The following is a 23,225-nucleotide window of genomic DNA, read 5'->3' on the forward strand; positions in this document are numbered from 1 at the left end:
TGTGGGCAGAGCTGGGGAGCAGCCCCAAGTCTGCCTTGCAGCCCCAGCCTCAAGAAGGAGGCGTTGCCTCCACCAAAGTTTGCCTGTGGCTGGCTGTTGCTGAAGCTGGAGTAGGCCCCCTGCTGACTTGGCTCTTCCCTCCACCCCCATTCTTTTCCCTGCCTTATTGAGCTTCACTCTCATCTGAGGCTGCAGAGTGACAGAGGGAGAGGAGTTCCTGACAAGCCTGGTGGAGACCCTTCTGTCTCCCTGAGCCTCCCTACTGCCCAAGAGTTGGTTAAAGCACTGGCGTGCGGCTCTGATTCTCCTCACCGAGGCAGTTGATGCAGGAGCAGGCCGTGCTGGGGAGGAGCTGCAGAGAGAGGCAAGATAGACAAAGTTAGACATGATGAAGAAGCTCTGCGAACAGCTGTCCTCCCACTGCCCTAGAGAGTGGCCACAATTGGCTATGGTGTTGGTCACAGATCTTGGTGTCTCCCGAGCAGTTATAGAGACCTGGGGTGGGCAAGGCATTACTGCCAAAGGGGTGTTCTGTGTGGCAGCTACCAGCCTGGCTCTTCCCCCTCCCTCCCTTCTCAGGTGATCCAGCAGGCCCTGCACAGACAGCCCAGCACGGCCGCTCAGTACCTGCAGCAGATGTACGCCGCCCAGCAGCAGCACCTCATGCTGCAGACCGCGGCGCTCCAGCAGCAGCACCTCAGCAGCGCCCAGCTCCAGAGCCTGGCAGCCGTACAGCAGGTGAGACTTGGGAAGGACCTTGAGGCCGGTGCCAGGCATCCTGGTTGTAGAAGCAAAAGGGAGAGGAAGCAGGCACCGCACCCGCGCTTCACATCCTTCTCTTACCTGCAACCTAAAGAAGTCCTTGTGACACAAGCACTACTGTCATTATCTCCTTTTGGCAGGTGAAGGACAGAGCCCAGGTTCATGCAGCTAGTGACTGTAGCGGCGGAATGCTAGCCCAGGGAAGAAGTGCCGGGGAGCCCCTCTCCTAACCACCTTACCGCAGGTCTAGGGAAAGGACTGTGGGTTCCAGGGAAGCGTTCATGAACGAAGGGCACTGCCTGTTTAGCTTGTCTGCCCATTGTTGCTCTCTCTCCTCCTTAGCTGAGAAGAACACATTCATTTATCCATTCAGAAAAACATTTTATGTACCTTCTGCATGCAAAGTTTGTATCAAGCACTGGGTATACTGAGCACCCTGTCTTCTTGGCACTTACAATAGGAGACAGCAAGTAAACAGGAACCAGAATAGCCAAGGAAACAAAATATTTAAATCTCTAAGTTACAATAAGCGCCATGAAAGAGAAGAACAGATTGTTCTGACCGAAGGGCAAGGTAGACAGCCTTGCATTGCATGGTCAGGAAAAGCCTGTCTGCTGGAGTAACACTGGAGCTGACACTTGAAGGATGAGAAGCCGGCCATGGGGAGAAGGGCAGTTTGGACACTCCAGCTCATGTCTACAAATTCTGTGTGGGGGGCGGTGGCTGGGTGTGATGGCAGTGGCCGAGTGTGATGGTGGTGGCCGGGTGTGATGGTGGCCAGGTGTGATGGTGGTGGCCGGGTGTGATGGTGGTGGCCGGGTGTGATGGTGGTGGCCGGGTGTGATGGTGGCCAGGTGTGATGGTGGTGGCTGGGTGTGATGGTGGTGGCCACGTGTGATGGTGGCCGGGTGTGATGGTGGTGGCTGGGTGTGATGGTGGTGGCCGGGTGTGATGGTGGTGGCTGGGTGTGATGGTGGTGGCCGGGTGTGATGGTGGCCAGGTGTGATGGTGGTGGCCAGGTGTGATGGTGGTGGCCGGGTGTGATGGTGGTGGCTGGGTGTGATGGTGGTGGCCGGGTGTGATGGTGGTGGCCGGGTGTGATGGTGGTGGCCGGGTGTGATGGTGGTGGCTGGGTGTGATGGTGGTGGCCGGGTGTGATGGTGGTGGCCGGGTGTGATGGTGGTAGAGTGGAGGGCTCCACACACCGAAGGCGGTGGCCTAATAGTTGGAGTGCTCAGTGGCAATGCCTTGCCTTATTCAGTCCTCTCAGCAATCCTATCAGGCAGGTACTGTTACCATCCTCACCTATTCACAGAGGAGGCGGGATACTTGCTGTGGGCCACATAGAGGCAGGTTGGGGGCTGACCTCCAGAGGCTGTTCTCCTTAACACCAGCCTGCAGCACCTCCTGTGGATGATGAGAGCCCAGGAGTGACTGGGGGAGGTCTGGGACTCTAGCAAGAGGAGTTTGTTCTTTCCTAGGCAAGCCTGGTAGCCAATAGACAAGGAAGCACTTCAGGCAGCAATGTGTCTGCGCAGGCCCCGGCCCAGTCATCTTCGGTGAGTAGAATGGGGGAGCAGCAGCAGAGTCCACAGCCCCAGGACCAAAATGCCCAAGTTCCCAGACCCAGTTGTGGTGAATCTGTGGCCATGTAGCATCATGGCTGGAATCTGTTGCCCTTACCAGGAAGAAAAAGAAAAGGGCATGTCTCTTACTGACCTTTAGGTTAGTAACTCCCTATCATCCTCCCAGTGTCAGGGTTCTCTGTGGATAGCTCAGTTCTCTCAACATGGGATCCCCCTGCAGCTCTGCACAAGGTCAGAGATGGGACAGGGCTGGAGGATGCTCCAAAGCCAAGGACCACAGACATTCCTGAAGGAGGCTGAATAAACCAAGGAGCAAAAGAGGGGGGAGAAAGAAATGGATGAGGGGGACACAGCTCACCAACAGAACTTCCTATCTCCTACCGCACATGTCTCTCTCATCAGATCAACCTGGCAGCCTCCCCAGCAGCAGCCCAGCTCCTCAACCGGGCCCAGAGCGTGAACTCTGCAGCAGCCTCAGGCATCACTCAGCAGGCTGTGCTCTTGGGCAACACGTCTTCCCCAGCCCTGACTGCAAGCCAAGCACAGATGTATCTGAGGGCACAGATGGTGAGTACCCATGGCCAGAGCCATGGCTCAGAGGCACCAGGAGGACAGAGGCAGAGAAGCTGGGAGCTGGAGAAGGGTGGGGAGGAAGCACTAGGGGCAGGGGCAGGAGATAAGGGGTGGGATAAAGAAGAGGGCCTGGAAGGCTGAGTGGGAGCTTTGGTACAGCCTCGAGGAGTCATGAAGGGTGGGGCTCCAGACTGAAACAGAGAAAGTTACCTGCGATGCCACCTTTCCTTCTCCTCCTAGAGTGAAACAGAAGTGTCCCCTTATCAGAAATTCCTCAAAATTAATCAGGATGGGCAGAGTGGTTCATGCCCAGGTGGTCCTGGCCACCCAGACATCCATATACTTGACAGAAATGGGGTCTTCCCCTTCCCACCATCCTTACAAGGACTGGCCACCTCTAACTCAAGGGCCAAAGATGCTTTCCAGCTTCAGTGTGCCTCCATTGCCCTCCCAGCGGCCCCCATTCTAATCAGGGTCAGGTGAGCTTGTTTGGGCAGGATATACTCAGGATAGCACCAACTCTTTCCTTTGCACCTGTCCCTGAGGGGTGCAAAGGTCCTTAGGAGCCTACCAGGTCCCTAAGATTTAGGGGAATGCCCTGGGAAAATGGCAGCATACTCCCTGGGTGGCAGTAGCATGCAGCCCCAGCTAGGGCTCAGTCACTGTGGGTCGTGTCTCATACCTCCCATTCTGAAGTCTGCTCCTTCGGGCTCTTGACACACTATCCCGAAGGTAACACAGTCCCACCCCTCCCTTTGCTCTTATGGCCAGGACGTGACCCTCGGAGCTTGTCTGGTCTTGCTCCCGTACATTTGTTCTTGGCTCCAAGTTCATCATTTGAGGCGCATCTCTATCCCCAGGGAACAGCCTCTTAGACACAAGGCATGAAATAGACTTCCATCTCCTCGGGAACTGGACAGCCACACTGTGATGCTGCTGCCCAAAGCTGACTATGTCTGCAGGTTGCTTGTCCCTATGTCCTACTCCACTGGGGTCGTGATGCCTGCCTGCCTCCCTCCCCAGAGCAGGGCATACACCCACTGAGGAACAAGCACAGCTGCGCTATCGCAGAGTTCTAGGGAAAGCACCCTGTCAAGGCACCAGCACATCCACACTGATGCAGAGCTAGACTCCCACGGAGGTCGAGGTGTCATGCAGAGAACACCATGGATCCTGCACCCTGCAGGATGGGATTCAGACATGAGGACGGCTCCAGGCGGTCCGCTTCCTCTGCTGTTGTTGTCTCTAGGCCCCTCTGAATCTAACTTTGACTAGAAAATGACCAAAAGGATACATCAAACTTGATCCCCTGGAGGGCAGTCTCGTCTTGGCTCAGCCCTGGGTTCAATAGTGGGGTAGACCTGGAAGGTGGTCCTAGGGCATCCATCTCGCTTCCCAGGACGCTAAGGAGGTGGTGGCTTCAGCGTATCCTGGGGATATCGGTCCCCTCTAGGATGAGCCCCTCACAGAGGGTTCTGAAGGGAACTTGGCTTTGGTGTAGCCCCAGAGCGGCTCTCCCCACCCACCCCTGCACCCAGCCTGGGTCAGGACGCAACGAGCCTCTAGAGAAAGGCAGGTGCTCCCCTTGGACTCCCCCTTCCTTTCTGCTTCTACTGTCCTGCCCTTCCTCATAGCCGCTCCTGGGCTAAACAGTTGTGTCCTGTGGCTGAGTCCACATCGAGCAGGTAAAAGGCGCCTCATTTCCTGTGATTCCAGGCCCAGCCAGGTAACCTGGTGCAGGTAGCTAGGAGCCTAGGCGGCACTGTTCCTTTGTCCCCTCAGCTCATCTTCACGCCCACGGCCACCGTCGCTACTGTGCAGCCTGAGCTCGGCACTGGCTCCCCCGCCCGGCCCCCCACCCCCGCCCAGGTGAGGACTCCATGCTTGTGGGAGGGCAGGGGGGTGGGCACCCCTGTAGAGGGGCACTGATACTGGGGAGGGGCACAAGGAGAGGCCGGGATCAGCTAGGAAAGCAGGCGGGAGACAGGACACCCCAATGCCCCCCGGCCTGCGCGTCTACCCCGTTCCAGAAGGCCTCGGTCCCTCCTGGCTCTGTTTCGTTCCCTCAAACACAGGTCAGGAGCCAGAGGGCAGCCTGCTGAGGCCAGCATGATTGCCAGGGAGGGGTGGGCTGTGCTACCCTCCATACTTTACACCTGCCCCAGGATAGCTGGTCTGGCTGCTGCTGCTTCATAAGTGGAAAGTCCCGCTCCGGTTACACACGGTAGCGCTGCTAGGACTCGAGAAAAATGGCATGTAAGAGGGAGCAGAGACGTGTCCTGCTCTGCTAGGAGTGCACAGATACTACCGTGGCTGGGAAGATTCTGTGGGCAGCCGGGGAAGGAACCCCTACCACTCGCATCTCCCCATCCTCATCTACAGAATGGGGAGGGCGATGGGACAGGGCTGGTAGCCGGATTTTCAGAGTCTGGCACAGCCTCCCTGTGTCCAGCAGAGGGCGCCAGGGACCGGGCTGAGTAAGCGTGCCGGCCGTCTTGGAAGAGCCGGTGGCAACCTTATTCTGAGACAAGATATTTGCCTGGTGGCCTTCCTGGTCAGTTAACTTCCACTTTTGCCCTGGCCTTTTCCAGTGTGGGAAGCCCCATGCTCCCCCTCACTGGGAATTATTTCTGGGTGGTGTGCATCCAATCCTGAAAGTGTTGGGGAGGAGGGAGGGCAACAGAAGGGACAGAGCCCGGCCTCCCCACCCCTGCCCCGCCCAGCTGGGCAGCAGGTCCTTCTCAGAACTCAGCCTCTTCTGCTGCTGGATGCAGTCACAGCGAACCCTCTGGCCCTCTTTAGCAACTCCACGTGCTTCTGGTTCCTCTTCTAGCCCCTAACACATTCTCTCTCTCTGATTTGACAACCTCCTGTTCTATTCAGCCATTCCTGGATCCATCCCTCTCTCCCTCTTAGTTGTATACTGGCATTGATCCTGCCACATTCTCTGGACTCCCACAGACCCCTCTTTTCCAGGTACAGAACTTGACCCTCCGAACACAGCAGACACCAGCGGCAGCAGCCTCGGGCCCCACCCCCACTCAGCCTGTCCTGCCCAGCTTGGCCCTGAAACCCACGCCAGGCGGTAGCCAGCCTCTGCCTACCCCAGCACAGAGCAGAAATACTGCTCAGGCTTCCCCCGCAGGTGCCAAGCCTGGCATAGCTGACAGTGTGATGGAGCCACTCAAGAAAGGAGATGGCAACAGCAGTGTGCCAGGGAGCATAGAAGGCCGGGCTGGGCTCAGCCGGACGGTTCCTGCTGTGGCTGCCCACCCCCTCATTGCACCAGGTAAGGTCTTCAGGAAGCAGGAATCCTTTCCCAGAAAACTCAGGGCCGTGAGTCAGGAGGAGACTTTCACACTTTCCTTTTTCCCATGGATTTGCAAAGATACCAGCCATGGGTCTCTCTCTCCTCCCTCCCTATCTCGAAGTGTCCATCAGCTCCTGGCTCTGTGCCATGCTTCTGGTCTAACTTTACGCAGGGCAGCCATGTTAGTTGGAATAAAGCAGTCCTTCTGCACTGTAGGCACAGCGATGAATCAGGGTACACAGCCACAGCTGTGGAGCTGTGGGCACAACCTGGAGTGGCTGGAGGGAGGCAGTTGAACTATTTTGAAATTCTCCAAGACTCAGCAAAAAGGCCAGGGGCTAGCCAGAAGCATGTAAGAACCAGACAGAGAGATGGGAATGTAGGAAGTTTATTTTTTCTCATCATTCAGCAAGCATTTGTTGATTAGTATTTGCCAATCATGTTGCCAATTCTAGGTGTGCAGAGATAAATGAGACTCAGGTCCTGCCCTCCACAGTGTAGCTGGGGAGACAGATGAGTGCTGTGCATATGCCATAATAGATCTAAGCTGTGAACACTGTCAGAACAGAAGAGCTATCTGGCTTGAGGAGAGGAGCTAGGAAAGGCTTGCTAGTGAGGGTAACACTTGAGAATAAATCTAGGAGCTTGCTTGTGAGGCAGGTCCGATGAATCCACATGCCCTGCTAGACCCCTTTCCCTGCCTACTAAAACTCTTCCTGTGCTGCCCATTGTAGGCAATCTTTAATGGGAAAATCTGCCAAGAGCCCAAGAAGCCAGGCCTATCGATCTAGGGAACAAGACCACGCTGTTTTACCATAGAAATAGAGTGACGAAGCACATGGCTTTGCATTAAAGAGAGAGTCACGCTGATCGCATCCCTGAGACAACCACTAACCTCAGTCCTCTCTCAAACCATTTTACCATCCAATCTAATCTGTGGGGTTTTTTCTTGAGAAAATACATCAAGAATATATCTCAATACATCTTTGTCAAAATAGGATAGGATTTTTATTTTTCCCTAAAGGAGTGTGCAGTCAAAAGAAGGGAACCAGATATAGAAGCAAATCCATTCCACTTCATAAATTCTATTTTAGGACTAAGTACCAGGTACAGTGTGGGCACAGATGGTCAGCTGCCTGTCAGGCAGAATGGGTCAGAGATGCCGTCCTTCAGAGGACATGGCACATGAGCCTTGCGGCACGAGCATGTGACCTGCCAGACAGAGTGGGGAAGGTTCCCAGGCAGAGAAAAGCAAAGCAGCGCACATGGCACTGAGTTAGGAGGAAACGGGGTCAAAATCCCTCATTCACCTTCTTGAGGCTTCAGAAGTCACCCAGGGGCAAAGGATCAGTCGCTGCATTCCAGCGGTCACCGCTGAGCCAAGAAAGGCGCCTCCCCACGGAGGCCTCACAGCCCTGTGGCTTCAGATGTTTCTCACTGTCTGGCATGGCTTTCTCCAAAAAGTGGCCCAGCCTCTTCCTTTTATGGAAAAAGAAAGTGAGGCTCAGAAGGGTAGACTGGGGGCTCTTTCAATGCGTTGAAAGCAGCTTGGACTACAGCTGAGACCCCAGATGAGCACTTCTAGTTTCTCATTCAATCTGCATGCCCTGGAGGACCATCTGCGTCTCAGGCCTTCCTGAGAACCCCCTTCCAGCCCAGGCCGAAATGTAACCTCTGTCTAAATCTAAGCCAGCCCCCCAAGTTCTAACACTGTTCAAAAGAAAGACTAGTTCTTGGGTTCCTCCTAAGGCTGCTAGGCAACTCAGTTCTCAAGAAAACTGGACAGAAACGGGACCAGCACTCACAGGACGTCCGTCGTGTGCTAGATAGCGTGCCCTGCATTGTACGCATCACGCTTTTTTAAACCCTGGAAAGATCCCTGTCTGGTAGGTGTCTTTATCCATTTTACAGATGAGCAAACTGAAGCTCAGAGAGGTTCTCCAGGAGCTTACCACATCCGTCACGCACTCAAAGTCACCTAAGTAGTAAGTGGCAGGACTGGGGGCCATAGCTGGCTGAGTCAAACACTGTTCTTCATCTCAAACCAGGTTGTCCCTCTCAGTTCTTATAGTAATCTGGGGCCTCCTCAGCCTTTCCTGTTTCTGACCCAAAGCTGAAAGCATCTCAGGGATCTAAGCCTATTCAGGGTTTGCAGAGTCTGGTGGAGACCCCGTGTAAAGGTAAACACCAGCAGGTAACAGGCTTGAGGCCCGAGGGCCTAAGGCTAACAGTGCCTGGCTAGAATGCAGTACAGAGACCAGTGGCTCCACAGAACTTTCTATGGAGCAGCTGTGAGCTGCAGTCCCACAAAGAACCTCTCCCCAGAGACACAAAGCAGTGGGCCTGCATTGTTCCTGCCTCCCACCATCCTGTTCATTCTTCCTCTCTCCCACCCCTTCCTCTCTGTAAGCCCAGAGATTGCACTGCCCCACTCCCACCTCCCAGATGGAAGGCAGCTGGGAAGTTTTAGTAGGGGAAGGTCCTCTCAGGGCCTCTGGACAAAAAAGACTGAAATCATTCTTAGGACCTAGTGCAGGGCAGCCAGGAGCAGCACCTGTCTTGGGCTACACAGTTCCCTGGGCAGAGGTGACTTCTGGCCTCCTGCCCAGCCAACCCACTGTCAATGAACCAAGGGATCTGAGAGCAGGAGAGAAGAGCGTGCTTGAGTGTGTGTGCGTGTGTGTGTGTATGTGTGTGTGTGTCTGGGAGAGAGAAAGCAAGCGAGCGCACACACATTTTTTGTTTGTTATTGGAGCATTTTTTGAGCTGGCTGGCTGGCTGCCCCCAGGGAAAGTAACCAGTGGAGACTTGCAGTGGGCCAGTAGGAGGGGGTATGGCAGTGAGGAATGTGTTCTCCTGGGGGCTGTTTCCTCCCAGAGCAGGCAGACCCTCCAGTCCCAGCTGGGACTGCTCCCACTGACAGCTGTTTGGGGGCAAAGCCCCTCCCCCATGGCAAGCTCCCTGCTGTTCCTGCTCCTGTCACCTTGGCAACCGGCTTCTTCAGGCTCTGCAAATAGAAAAGGTCCCTTATGCCGAGAATAGGGGTGGGGGAGCAGGTGGGGGAGGGGAGTAAGGGGCGGAGAACAGAGCCTAAGAGGTTGGGCTTTGGAGGGGAAGGAGAAGGGCCTGGCTTGCCCTTCTCACTGCCATGAGGACTGAGCAATGGAGGGCAGAAGAGAGGCAGGCAGCAGGGGTCCCTTGGGCCTGGCCTTCAGGGAAGCCGAGTCCTAAGGGAGTGGGCCACAGCCCCAGATAGGAGACTTGGTTCTTGGAGTCCTCATTCTAGTGGATAAACTCCAGGCTTTGGGTGCACACTCAGGCCCAAAGGTGAGGAGAAAGTTGCTCACTGGGAGGGATACGCCGTGATAAAAGGGAACTGTCGGGTTGTTGAAAAGCCAGGGCCCTTTCACCCAGTTGGGCCTCCAGATGCCAGGTCTTTGTTCTGCATCCTCAGCCCGCCTCAGGTCTCAGCTGAGGAGCGAGAACTCTGCTGGAAGGCCACACAGCTGCTTTGTTTGAACACAGAGAGCGTTTTGTGCAGGGAGCAGTGATTTCTGTCTGTGATAGGCTGGACAATGCAATGTTGCTGATTCCAGGATTCTTGGGTACCCTATTTCCCTCCCAAAGCAGCCTCCAAACTGCAAGCACACTTTTACTTAGGGAATCCAATAAAAACCAAAGCATACAGGTGGGACTGTCATCTGCTAGAAATCCCCAACGATTTTGATGAAGGTCATTTCAGCTATCCACTGTAGCACCAAATCTAGATGACTAAGAATCTGTTTTTATGTTAGGAGAAAAATCCAGATGATATAGGCTATCAGTGGAGGAGCTTTATATTTTGCTTAACATCTTTGTGTGTACGAGCCTGTGTGCATGTATGTGTGAGAGAGAAAGCAGACTGACACACAAAGGGACTTGGCCTTGCTGGACATTTCTTCTTTCCCGAAATTCTTCATCCTAGGTTTCTGTTAGACTATTTCCCTGGTTGCTGTGGGCTAATAGTAATAATTACCAGTTAATGAACAGCCGTGTTCCACATACTGCACTAAATGCTTTACCTACATATCTCACTTAATCTTAACAGTGATTATTCCACTTCACAAATGAAAGAGGTATGGCTCAGAGTCACTGTCATCCCCAAACCATTCGTCCCTTTAATTATGTAGCTCAACAGATACTCATTTAGCACCTCTTATGTGCCAAACATTATGCTGAACACTATGGGTGTTAAAGAGATGAACAAGAGTTTAAATTCTAATGGGAGCTGCAGACATTTGAGTTGTGCTTTGAAACATGATTAAGTTTCAAGAATGGAACAGGAGGAGGACTATCTCAGCTGGCACTGGGAAGCACCTAAGCCCAGAGTGGCTGTGTGCACGTGTGACCATCTGTGTGTGTAAGTGGGACCCTCCTTCCTTTTCCCTTGCCTCTGCCATTAGCTGTGGGTCTCCTAAAACTCAGTCCTGTGCCCCTGTGTTTCACTTACAGAGGAGTTTGTCAGTTCATACCTTTCAGACATCCACCACCTGTCTGCCAGTGACTTCCTAATACATATCCATCCCTGTCCTCCTCTCTTCTCCCCATACATTTCAGCTGTCTATAGATAGACATCACCCCACTGCATACAAGTTTTTTTTAATCTGGAGAATTTGTAAAACAAAAACCATGCATATTCCTCTCTGGAAAGGCCCCCTCTACCAGTTTCCTGAGCACTGTCCACAATTGCAAGGTCCTCCTGCACCCCAGACTCACAGAGTTATTTTGACTTCACATTCAGATAACAGGTAGTATTTTTAAAATAGTTACCATTTACTGAGCATCTAATAGGCATTGAGCAAAGGCAGTGAACCTCTTTGTGATTTAAACAAAATACTCCATTTGATACTAACAAGTATGTGCTATGTATCACCATTTACGGAACAGCAAGTCTAGATCCAGAGAGGTTAAGCAATTTATCTAAGATTGCACCACCTGTTGGTGTCAGAGCTACCAGGGAGGCAGAGTGTTACAGTGGGAAAAGCAGTGGGCTTCGGAGTTAACCTGGTTTCAGACCCCAGTTTCATCACCTATTAGTTTAATGACTATGATCAAGTTACTTAAGCTCTGTAAACCTCCATTTCCTCATCCGTAAAACAGAGGTGATTATATTTCCTATGGGCTGTAAATGACTGAGATGGCCTGTGCAAGTGACCGGCACAGAGAAAGCCCTCCCTCATTCCCACGCTCCATCACCACCCAGCTTATCACCAGTTTGTCACCAGGTTCTGATGAGACTTCCTCTTGTTTTGGCTTCCTGCTTTGCTTAAGGCCTGCTGACGGGATGAGGCTTAACTGATCGCCAGGATATCCTACTCACAACTGCTAGAATTATCTCCCTCAGAGACTGTTATTTCCTTCTTGTTTAAAAACCTTCACTGTGGCCAGGCACGGTGGCTCACGCCTGTAATCTCAGCCCTTTGGGAGGCCGAGACAGGCGGATCACTTGAGGTCAGGAGTTTGACACCAGCCTGGCCAACATGGTGAAACCCCATCTCTACTAAAACTACAAAAATTAGCCAGGTGTGGTGGCTCATGCCTGTAATCCTAGCTACTTGGGAGGCTGAGGCAGGAGAATTGCTTGAACCGAGGAGGCAGAGGTTGCAGTGAGCGGAGATCATGCCATTGCACTACAGCCTGGGCGTCAAGAGTGAAACTCTATCTCAAAAAAACAAAAAACAAAAACCTTCACTGTGTCTTTATGTCCTCCTTGATCAGCTGGAATGCCTAGTCTATAGTAAGGGCTCACTCAATATCATGTTAATGACTTCTGACTATCTGACTTCATGGGGGACCTTAAAGACCCTCCCCCCACTGCCCACTGCACCTGACTGCTCGTGGTGTCCTCATGCAGACGCTCTGTTATGGCCAAATATGCTGTTGTCTCTTCTCTCCCACTCCTACCCCTTTGTGACTTTCTTGGCCTGTCATATGCCCTTTTCCTCCCTGCCTCCTGGCGTAACAATCCATTTTTGTTGTCCATACCTCCAAGATTGCCTCCAGTATTCTCAACTGCCTGCAACTAATACTCCTAGGCTTGCGGTACTCACTCGTCCTTACTGACTTCGTTATTCACTTGGCCATCAGCATTTTTGACCTTTTTTGTCCTTACTGACTTGTGTTATTCACTTGGCCATCAGCATCTTGTAATATGCAAGGCACCATGCCTCACCTGTCAAATGAAGTCAAGTTCCCCTTCACTTACTGCATTGTACAAGTCACTTGGAAACTACTCTCAGTTCTTGCTTGTAAAATAAAAACACTTCTCAATTGCCTCATGGGCTTCTTGTTAGAAATAAATTAGATTTAAATGATAAAAATTATTTGAGAAGTTCAAAGCAACACACAGATAACAGGTAGTATTTTAAGAATAGCTACCATTTACTGAGCATCTACTAGGTACCAAGTGTTGAGCAAAGGCAGTGAATCTCTTTGTGGTTTAAACAAAATAGTCCATTTGATACTAACAACTATGTGGTATGTGTCACCATTTACAGAACAGCAAGTCAAGATACAGAGAGGCTGAGCAATTTATCTAAGATTGCACAGCCTATCAGTGTCAGAGCCAAGATTTAAACCCAGATCTGACTGACTCTAAAACCCATGCGTTTATCCACTTATGCTATCCTGCCATCCTCTGCCAAGGGCAGGGTAGGGGCAGAGATGCAGATAACAGTTTCTTTTATAATGCTCCAAGCTGCTTAGCAAAGAATCCTGTACACAGCAAGTATTTGGCAGTTTTTCCAGAGGGCTGCAGAACAGGCCTAAAAACCTTCAAGCATAATCAGACTATCATAGAGTGCCCCTGCAGCTGGCAACCCAACACAGTTTTGCAAGTTTCTTACAGGTAAACTTCCCTTAGCTCTACTTCCCCTCTCAAACTCCTCCTGACCCCAAGCCAAGGGAATGCATCATGGAAAATTTGTGTGGCTATTGCTTTAGGGTTTTCTAAAAGGAGCTTCCTTGTCTATTCTTGTGTATGCAGAGCACTGACCTCTAGAGCTAACCCTAACCTTAGTTACCTCGTGAAGCCTAATCACATGAGACATCTTTAGGGATAAGCAGCCCCTAGAAGGTGCTAGCATAACTTAGACCCAGCCAAAAACTGCCTCTTTTCTGACTCCTCTCTCTTAGACACCTTGGCTTTCAACTATACATGATGCCCTGGAGATCCCTGAATTCACCATAGTATTTTATGCCTCTGAGTCTTCCCGAATGCTGTTCCTTTTGTCATCTTCCTAACTCTGAATCATGTTAAACACTTACTTGCTCTGGGAAACCTCCTCTGCTCTCCTTCCAAAGCTGAATCCCCTTTTCCGTGTTCTCAATATCCTGTGCTTATCGCCTATCATAATATTTACCAAATTACGCTTAGAGTATCTGTCTTCCGTCTCTTTTACTAAACTGTAATCTCTTCTAGGGACCATGTCTTAGCCAGTACCAACCATAGTACTTGGTGTGTGGTGGGTGCTTAATAAATTGTTTGTTGAGTGAATGAATGGTTGAAAGTGTATCTTCCCTTAAGGGTAGTGGCTAGTAAAAAGATCTGCCATTCCTCTCCCACAGGCACATTCTCCTTGCTGGTAGGCCAGGTAACATCAAACTCTAGTCAACTATAGTGGACTTCTAGGAAAATGAGTGCATAAGTAGTCCTGTAACTATAACTGGTATGCTTGCAGCTCCCATATACTTTGCGGCAAGAGTCCCAGCATTTCTGGGACAGTGAGTCGTTTCCTGCATATTTGAAGCCTTGAGAACAAGTTTTGTAGGATAAACAAGTCCCACCATGTTGTCTGTCATTCATTCATTCATTCAGCAATATTGATTGAGCATCTACTAAATTCAAGATATTTTGGAGGAAACAAATGACTCACATAAATTCTGCCTACTAAAAGAGATAAGTCACTTACTGAAATAACTCTGAGATAGGTGTAATCCTTACCTCCATTTTAAAGATGATGACATAGAGGTACAGAGAGGTCAGGTAACTCACTCACCCCATGTCACACAGCTGGTAAGCAGCAGAGTTGGAATTCAAATCCAAGCATTTTGACTCAAGAGCTCACACTTGACTTCTGGGCACACTGCTTCTCTGAGGGCAGTGCGAAGCAAAGCGGCCTGATTGTCATCTCAGAGAAAGGGGAAAGTCCTGTCAGCTGTAAAGACCAGAGAATGGTGACTAGAATTTGATTTGTGGCACTCTAGACAGTATGAGAAAAGGCATATACTCTGTACAGGGTACAGTGAACAGTAAAGATTGCTTGGGTCAAAGAAATAATAAAAATTAAAAGGTTGGTTTATGTTGTAAAGAGATCCTGAATGTCTGCCAGGGGCTTTAGACAACCGTAGACAAAGGAGAGTCCCTGGCGGTTTTTAGTGAGAGATCAGATCTGTGCACTAGGAAGATTAGTTTGCACTCTCTAAGCTGGATTACAGAGAGAAGAGACTGGAATCAGGAAGACCCTTCCTCTACTGCAGTACTCGAAAACAAAAGGATTTTTTTTTGATCCAGGATAATGCTGGAGTTAAATCATGATCTTTGTTTTTATTAACCTCAAAAAGTTAAGGATGTATTAATATATACCCCAAATACCTTTGGGTCTCTGATCTATAAATTGATTCAAGCCTTATGAGCTTGATTTCCAGCCTTGGTGTATAGTAGCCTCGTTTGTCCTAAAACAATTGCTTTCAGTTTTCCATGAGCAGCACAGGGTGGGGAGGGAATGGGATAGGAGAGGAAGCACAGGAATAGAAGCCAGGCAAGCAGTCCCCTTTCCCAGTCTTTTGGGAAAACAAATGTGTGTGGTCCCTACCTATACTCTTTATGCTGTAGAGATTTAGAACCTTTTCCCTCTGTAATCCTTTTTCCTCCTTATTAACCCTGAATTGTAAACTACTTTTCTGCTATAGCCACTCCATCAAATTCTAGATGTGGAAGAGATTTATGTGATCACCTAGCCCAGACCTCCTCTTTCACAGATTAAACTCTGAAGCCCTGAGAAAGAAGAGTACCTTGTCTCAGGCCGCACAGCCAGCAAGTAGTGGGGCTTGCCATTGATCCTCTTAGCCTCCCTGACCTGGAACCATCTCCAGCTCCCACCTCACATGGGCAGCCCCTAAGAATGATTCCACATCCCAGGAGCAGGAATCCATGATTTTGCATTACAGGAGAAAAAGTTTTGGTTGCATTTGCAGTGACATGCCCAACATTTGCAGATCATTTTGGCTGTGGGGGCCTAACAAAGTCCTGTGTGGCCTCTTCAGTGTCTCCCAGGTGCCTTATCAACAGTCTTCTCAAAAGTGCCTGATTGTTAAATTCCGACCTATTCAATGTGAGGTAAGGAGACACGGCTTAGATTGGGGTCAGTTTATAATCACCAAATGTCTGCTGGCATTTCCACAAAGGTTCCGCCATCAACCCAAACCCAACACACTTCCCTCAACATCACACTGGTGTCCAAGTTTCCCAAACCTGTCATTCAGTATCATCCATACTAAACCCCTCTGGGCCATCCATAGTCCCTCTCTCTCTGACTACGACAGTCAGTCACCAAGGACCATTTTGCTTTTCCTTTGTAACACATCTTATTTCTGTCCTTTCCATTCCTATTGGAATTCTGCTTGGAATTTCACGTTGGGCTGGGATGAGACCATTCAAAACTTGCATGTGAACAGACAAAATTCAAGAAGGAAGGCACCTCCCCTAACTCAGTTTGAAACCTGCTTACTTTGCACCTGTTGCATCACAGGATCCATTTAAAACGTGAGGTCAGGACCCAGAATTCACCTTTATCCTTACTGGCATGAGGTTTTAGTTGTAAAAATCCATTTGTGGGCCTCCAGCTGTGGCCTGCCATGCACTTGGCTAGCTCTCCAGCCGTGGAAGTCTCTGTGGAGGGCACTTTTTAAACAGGACAGATTCAGCTGAGCTGCTTCATCCTAGGCTGGCCTGGCACTAGCCAGAGAGTGATCTGTGCAAAGACAATCTCTGAGCTGAATTTCCTGAATCCCTACTCTAAACAAGGCATGAGCTAGACACTGAAGGGATACTAAAAAATATAAGAATTTTCGCCCCATCCGGGAGGGAGGTGGGGGGCAGCCCCCGCCCGGCCAGCCGCCCAGTCTGGGAGGGAGGTGGGGGGCAGCCCCCGCCCGGCCGCCGCCCCGTCTGGGAGGTGGGGGGCGCCTCTGCCTGGCCGCCCTGTCTGGGAAGTGAGGAGCCCCTCTGCCCAGCCGCCACCCCGTCTGGGAGGTGTACCCAACAGCTCATTGAGAACGGGCCATGATGATGATGGTGGTTTTGTCGAATAGAAAAGGGGGAAATGTGGGGAAAAGAAAGAGAAATCAGATCGTTACTGTGTCTGTGTGGAAAGAAGTAGACATAGGAGACTCCATTTTGTTCTGTACTAAGAGAAATTCTTCTGCCTTGGGATGCTGTTAATCTATAACCTTACCCCCAACCCCATGCTCTCTGAAACATGTGCTGTGTCCACTCAGGGTTGAATGGATTAAGGGCGGTGCAAGATGTGCTTTGTTAAACAGATGCTTGAAGGCAGCATGCTCGTTAAGAGTCATCACCACTCCCTAATCTCAAGTACCCAGGGACACAAACACTGCGGAAGGCCGCAGGGTTCTCTGCCTAGGAAAACCAGAGACCTTTGTTCACTTGTTTGTCTGCTGACCTTCCCTCCACTATTGTCCTATGACCCTGCCACATCCCCCTCTCCGAGAAACACCCAAGAATGATCAATAAATACTAAAAATATATATATATATATATAAGAATTTTCACCTCAAAGAGTCAGCCTGCTTAAAATAGAAGAGGGAAAAGCTAGCATAGCAACACATGCCAAAAAATAAATTCCTGTCAGGCACTGTGGTAGGTTCTGGAAAAAGAGATACACGAAGTTTCTGACCGCAAGGAGTTCATGATCTGGAAGATAGATAAGAAACAATTACAACTCACCTTAATAAGCATTATTATGATAGAGGTAGACCCTGGATACTTTGAGAACCTAAACCAGACTGATATAATAGTTATAACTAGAAATGACTGAATATGACCATGTGCCAGGCACTGTGCTGTGCACATTAAGTCATTTTTCTGTCATTTTCTTCTCATTTCATCCTTTTAGCAACTTCTGTATAGAAACTATATTTTCAATTTTTAGACTGGGAAGCTGAGGCCCAGAGAGTAGTTATTCCCAGGTCCCTTGGTATATAACAGAGGGAACCAGTAATCCAGCCCTGGTCTGTCTGATGCCAGGATCCAAGAACTACCGTTGTCTACTGGCTCCTCCTGGAGAAGGCCTCGCCTGAGCAGAGCCAGAGGCTGGATGAGGACTAGCCACACAGAGCTGGGTTGGGTGGTGGAAAGGTTGTAGCTGTTGCAGGCACAGAGAACAGCAGGTGAAGGGCATGGAGGAGAGCGAGAGCATGTCACACTTAGAATCCAGTATTTCTCTGAACTGCCAGAATGGCCAAAGGGCATCACAGAGGAGGTGAGTTTTTAGTTTTGAGGAGTTGAGCTTTGGGGATGGGGGACAGCTCAAAGAGCCCAGTGTTCCTCCAGCAAAGGAGGAAAGCAGGAATAGAGTGAATGTGTTAGGCCATGGCAATGAGCAGGCCAGGCTCAGGGTGAAAAATGAAAGAGATGAAAACAAGAGACATTGAATTTGGGAAGCCATTTTTATTTGGATGCGGGAGGGGCAGAGTTGGAAGACACAGCAGAAGAGAAGGTCAAGCCATGCTCTCTAACCTGGCCTTTCCTCTTTCAGCCTATGCTCAGCTGCAGCCACACCAGCTCCTCCCACAGCCATCCTCAAAGCACCTGCAGCCCCAATTTGTGATCCAGCAGCAGCCACAGCCACAACAGCAGCAGCCGCCGCCCCAGCAGTCACGGCCTGTGCTCCAAGCTGAGCCCCACCCCCAGCTCGCTTCAGTCTCTCCAAGCGTGGCCCTCCAGCCCAGCTCAGAGGCCCATGCCATGCCACTAGGCCCGGTTACACCCGCCCTGCCACTCCAGTGTCCCACTGCCAACCTGCACAAGCCTGGCGGCAGTCAGCAGTGTCACCCTCCCACACCTGATACTGGGCCTCAGAATGGACATCCCGAGGGCGTGCCCCACACCCCTCAACGCAGGTTCCAGCACACTTCAGCTGTCATCTTACAACTGCAGCCTGCTTCACCAGTGGTGAGTAAGCCAGCCCCAAGGTCCAGGGAGCACACAGGGTGGCCACAGCTCGGACGACCCCACAGCCCCGTCAAGAGGTGCTTCTGGGTAGGCTGATGGGTGAAGTCATCTTTGGGGATTCCAAGAAGGAAGAGAGGGCCTTCCCTAATTTGAGGATGACTGAATCTTAAGGTCCTTACCTGCTTCCCAAGCTCCATGGAAACCAGGGAAGTATCCAAGAATGCAAAGGCTATTTCTGAGAGGCCCCCCTCTCTGTCCTGTCCTTTGACAGCCCCAGCAGTGTGTCCCTGATGACTGGAAAGAAGTGGCACCAGGGGAGAAAAGTGTGCCTGAGACGCGGTCTGGCCCATCACCACATCAGCAGGCTATTGTCACTGCCATGCCTGGTGGCCTGCCTGTACCCACGAGCCCTAACATCCAGCCGTCCCCAGCTCACGGTATGAAGCACAGTGGGGCCCTGGGGGAGGGGAGGAAGTTGGCCTTTCTTGCCATGCCCTGGCATATTTCACTTGGGCATCTGGAATGGGAGGGTAAACTATTACAAGCAAGGAAGCTGGGGGGTTGGAAACAGAGGAGGGATGTGAGAAGATGAACCAGGGATAAAGTAAGTGAGACACGGAAGATATTAGAGCAAGAGGGTGGAGAAAGAAGAGGTGAAAGTTCTAGAGCCAGACACTGGGGCCTGCCTGCATGTCACTGGTGTCAGATGTGTCCACATAGACATATGCCAAGTGGAGAGTGGAGGCAGGTGGCCAGTTGTCACAGTTCTCTGCTTCCTTTGGTATGAAAGGGGGTTCTTGATATTGGAAATATGGCAAAATGGCTACCACATCTCAAAAATAAGGGAAATGCCAGGGGGAGGCAGAAGGGGACTCAAATGAGTTCAGCTCACAGGAAGCATCTCTGAGGAAACTGCTCAGCTCTGGGATCCCCATCTGTCCATCTGTGCGGGCTCAGTTACAAGTGGACTTCTCCCTGCCTGGGATTCAGGAGACTCTGCTGGGTCCCTTCACCCGGATGGGAGAGGCACAGCAGTACCTCCGCCTTCTGCAAAGATCTATTTGCTTCCCTTCCCCTCTCTGCCAGTTTGCACAGCACTGTTGGCCCAGATCTCAGTGACATTCTGAGCCATGGACCACCTGCAACTCAGGGAGGCAGTTCCAGTCATTGTGCTGTGTTTGCTGAGGGGGTAGGGGGCGGGGAACAGGCAAGAGAAAAAGAGTTTAGAAATTGATGGAGAAATAAGAAAAAAATACCTTAGCACAAGGCAGGGCAAAAAGCATATGAAGGTTCTATAGGGAACAGAAGCAGGATCAAGGAAGAGAATATGGAGAAAGGACAGCAGGAAAATTAAAGGATGGGAAGGAGGTCATCTCTTCTCTCTTTGCACACTTGCAGATGAGAAGGGGTTTTGAACAGCAGTCCATTCCACTGTAGATTTGCTCTAATTATCAGAAAGTTGCTTTTCAAATGAAGTCAAAACCTGCTCTCTTGGAATTTGCCAGCATTGGTCATGGTTCTGTCTTGTGAATTATAAGAGTCCATCTTATACAGTGTTTGTAGACAGTTGTCGGACTGTCTCTTGCCTCCCTCCCCATTAAAAAAGAGAAAATCTCCAGGCTAAACATCTGAGACTTTTTTTCATTTTTTACCTATGACAGATCAAGACCTCCATTCTCACCATTCTGGTCAGGCTTGTCTATCTACATTCTACCTTTTCATTAATTTTCCTAACGTTTGGTCCCCAAAATTAAGCACATTAATTCCAAATATAAACAGCTACTAGTCTTTAGAAGCCTGTTTGAGGGGCAGGGCTGTTCCCTGTTTTATGGTAGGGAGGAACCAAAATTTGTTGAACACTTAGTATATGCTGAGTACTGTTCCAAGTCCTTTACTCACTCACGACAGCCCTAGGACATAAGTAGAATCACCCCCATTATTCAGAGGCAGAAACAAAGGCTGAGGGGCTCCAGGTCCCGCGGCTCTGAAAGGGCAGCGCCATGACTGACTCCTACAGTAGTGACTCCCTCACCTTCCTTCATCAGGATGGTGCACGAATGGCCCCCGTGAACTCTCCGACCCTATAGTAATGACACTGTTGTTCACAGAGCACTGTCACCTGAATTCCAGAGAGCTGGGTTTCATTTTTGTTTCTGAGGTTTCGTCTTACCTGGAACTGCTGTCATGCCAGCTCTCCCTAGTCTCAAACTTGTATAATTTATAGTTTGAACCAAAATATAATTGCTTACATCTGTTAAGTGTTATCTTGTAAATTTAGCCCATAGTTCCAGCCTAGCAAGAAAACAGTAATGATTAATAGTTAATATTTATTGAGCCCTCTCTGCTAGACTACACATATTTCCTCATTTAATCCTGACAATAACCCTCTGAGGTAGCAACTTTTATCATCCTCATTTTAAAGGTAAGACCACTGAGGCATAGAAAAAAACAAGTGGTGGGGCAGGAATCTTTTCTATCTGAATTCTGCTATTCATTATACTTACACCTCTGCTTAACTTTGCCACCTGTAAATTATATAGCATGTTTTATTTGCCTTTTACCAATTTGCTAATAGAAGTATCATATGGGACCCCACTGAGTATTCATGCCCTGTCTCCGCAACAGTGGTAATCAACATTTTTTGCTCAAGTGTTTGTAATCCAGAAACCCCTAAATGAACTGACATTTGCCTGTCTTTCTCCTCCATAAAGCTCTCAAAATTTTCTTTCTGAAATCTAATCATGGTGATATACAAACAAGCATCCTCCTCTTGAGGTCCTATCTCATGAGAGAAGTAAGCTTTACACAGTGGAAACAACTGTCAACCACCCAAGACTTAAATATCCATTCTGTGTATGTCTTTTTTTTTTTTTTTTTTTTTTGAGATGCATTCTTACTCTGTCGCCCAGGCTGGAGTGCAGTGGTGTGATCTCGGCTCACTGCAATCTACGCCTCCCGGGTTCAAGTGACTCTCCTGCCTCAGCCTCCCGAGTAGCTGGGATTACAGGTGCACACCACCATGCCCAGCTAATTTTTGTACTTTTAGTAGAGACAGGGTTTCGCCATGTTAGCCAGGCTGCTCTCGAACTCCTGACCTCAGGTGATCTGCCCGCCTCGGCCTCCCAAGTGCTGGGATTACAGGTGTGAGCCACTGCGCCCGGCCCATTCTGTGTATGTGTGAATGCCTGCTCTGTGCAAAGCACTGTGGGAAGGGAGGTAGCACACTGAGAAACACGGTCTGTACCCCACCTCAAGAGCTGAAGGTCTACTTGGAACGATGAAAAATGCACAGGAAAAAAATTACAATAGAAAGTAAAATGCGATAAATGCCATAGATGGATTTGAGGTAAGTCATTTAAAAGCTACAAAACAGGAAAAGTTACTGCCAACTAGAGATGTTCAGGATAGATTTCAGGGAGGACGAGGCATTGTTCTAGAGCAGAGGTTGACAAACTACAGCCCAATGGCCAAAACCATCACATTGCCAGTGTTCATACAGCTCGCAAGCTAATAATGATTTCTACATTTTAAATTTAAAAAAAAAAATCAAAAGAATTCTATTTCATGATACATGAAAATTATCTGAAATTCCAATTCTAGTGCCCATAAATAAAGTTCTATTGGAACACAACCACACTCCTTCACGTACATATTGTCTGTGGTTGCTTTCCTGCGGCAACAGCAGAGATGAGTTGTTGCCACAGACCGTGTGACCTACAAAGTCTAAAATATTTACTCTCTGGTCCCTGGCAGAAAAAGTTTGCCAACTGCTGTTCTTGAGTCTGGACCTTGAAGGATAGGTAGGACCTGGACATGCAAAGTTGAGGAAAGAGCATTCCAGGAAGAACTGGTGGAACTTAAGAGAGGGAGGCAGGAAAGTGTGGGCATGTTAGGGAACAGGAGTTGAGGATACAATCCTGTGTTACCCTAGTTTATAAAACAAAATATAAGTGTAAGAAATGCAGAGGCAGAGGAGAAGGAAATATGAATATTAATGAAAAGGGGGGTTGAAAATTTGAAAAATAGAGGAGAAAGGGAGCTAAGTAAATATTCGGGGAATGTAAAATAAATGTAAACAAAGAAGATGGGATGAGGCCTGAGAGTGGAAAGGGGTGGGGGGAGAAGAAAGGCAGGCAACGAATATGAAAACTAAGGAAGGCAAGAAAATGGGGCCATGTTGGGAACAGAGGGAAGTCAAGAATGGAGAGAAGTGCGTGGCGTGTGTCCAGCACCTTCCTGCGCCTCGCGCTCCTGAGGGTGGGGACTGTGTCACGCTGCACCTCTCTGTACCCCCGCAGCCCCTCGCGCGCGTGCTGAATGAGTATGCTTCGCCACGACAGCGCAGGTTCACCCGGTGCGCTTGGGGAAGATAACCAACACTTACAGGACTCTGACCGTGTGCCAGGCACGGCGGGCCGCCTGAACCCACTTCCTCAATCAGCCTCAACCGCGAGCCCGAGGCCGCTCACGGAGGTGTGACCGGGGCACTCGGGCCATGACTTCCCTCTGATCCTCGGTTCCCAGTGGGAAGGAGAATGACTTGTAGGGTCGTTGTGAACAATAAGTCGGGGACAGCGCGAGCAGGGTTTGGCACGAACTGAGCTCTCGGTGACTGGTGGTCGTTAGTCTTCTGACTGACCCCCAGGCCCCTCAGGGAGTGAACGGTCCAAGGAGGGAGTCGCGGGCCGCCCCACCAAGGAGCACTTGCACCGGGTATCAGGGCAGCCTCCTCGTGGCGTGAGGCCCGCCTCCCTAAGCTGAG

At 50.1% G+C, this 23,225-nt stretch overlaps 1 protein-coding gene and 1 long non-coding RNA gene across 9 annotated transcripts in view; one reads left to right on the forward strand and one right to left on the reverse strand.

Annotated features, from left to right (window-relative positions):
- PHC2 (polyhomeotic homolog 2) overlaps positions 1 to 23,225 on the forward strand; it is a 107,836-nt gene that overhangs the window by 58,137 nt on the left and 26,474 nt on the right. For 3 of the 7 annotated variants that reach the window (XM_055391199.2, XM_019014913.4, XM_019014909.4), the window contains exons 3-9: positions 580 to 738; positions 2,244 to 2,321; positions 2,751 to 2,915; positions 4,704 to 4,790; positions 5,898 to 6,210; positions 18,048 to 18,463; positions 18,735 to 18,900. In XM_055391199.2, coding sequence (XP_055247174.2) covers positions 580 to 738; positions 2,244 to 2,321; positions 2,751 to 2,915; positions 4,704 to 4,790; positions 5,898 to 6,210; positions 18,048 to 18,463; positions 18,735 to 18,900 — 1,384 coding nt within the window. Of the gene's footprint in view, positions 1 to 579; positions 739 to 2,243; positions 2,322 to 2,750; positions 2,916 to 4,637; positions 4,791 to 5,897; positions 6,211 to 18,047; positions 18,464 to 18,734; positions 18,901 to 23,225 lie in introns of all 7 variants that reach the window. The other 4 variants (XM_055391190.2, XM_063700543.1, XM_063700549.1 and 1 more) reach the window with 2 other exon arrangements.
- LOC129534376 (uncharacterized) lies at positions 6,586 to 17,198 on the reverse strand. 2 transcript variants are annotated; one of them, XR_008680960.2, is made up of 3 exons: positions 17,063 to 17,198; positions 14,213 to 14,426; positions 6,586 to 9,238 (listed from the first exon to the last, which is right to left on the reverse strand). It is a non-coding gene; the product is annotated as an uncharacterized lncRNA (long non-coding RNA). The 2 variants fall into 2 exon arrangements; XR_008680959.2 differs by lacking the exon at positions 6,586 to 9,238 and adding an exon at positions 10,052 to 10,229.

This window comes from Gorilla gorilla, chromosome 1 (assembly GCF_029281585.2).
Source record: "Gorilla gorilla gorilla isolate KB3781 chromosome 1, NHGRI_mGorGor1-v2.1_pri, whole genome shotgun sequence".
NCBI classification, from domain to species: domain Eukaryota; kingdom Metazoa; phylum Chordata; class Mammalia; order Primates; family Hominidae; genus Gorilla; species Gorilla gorilla.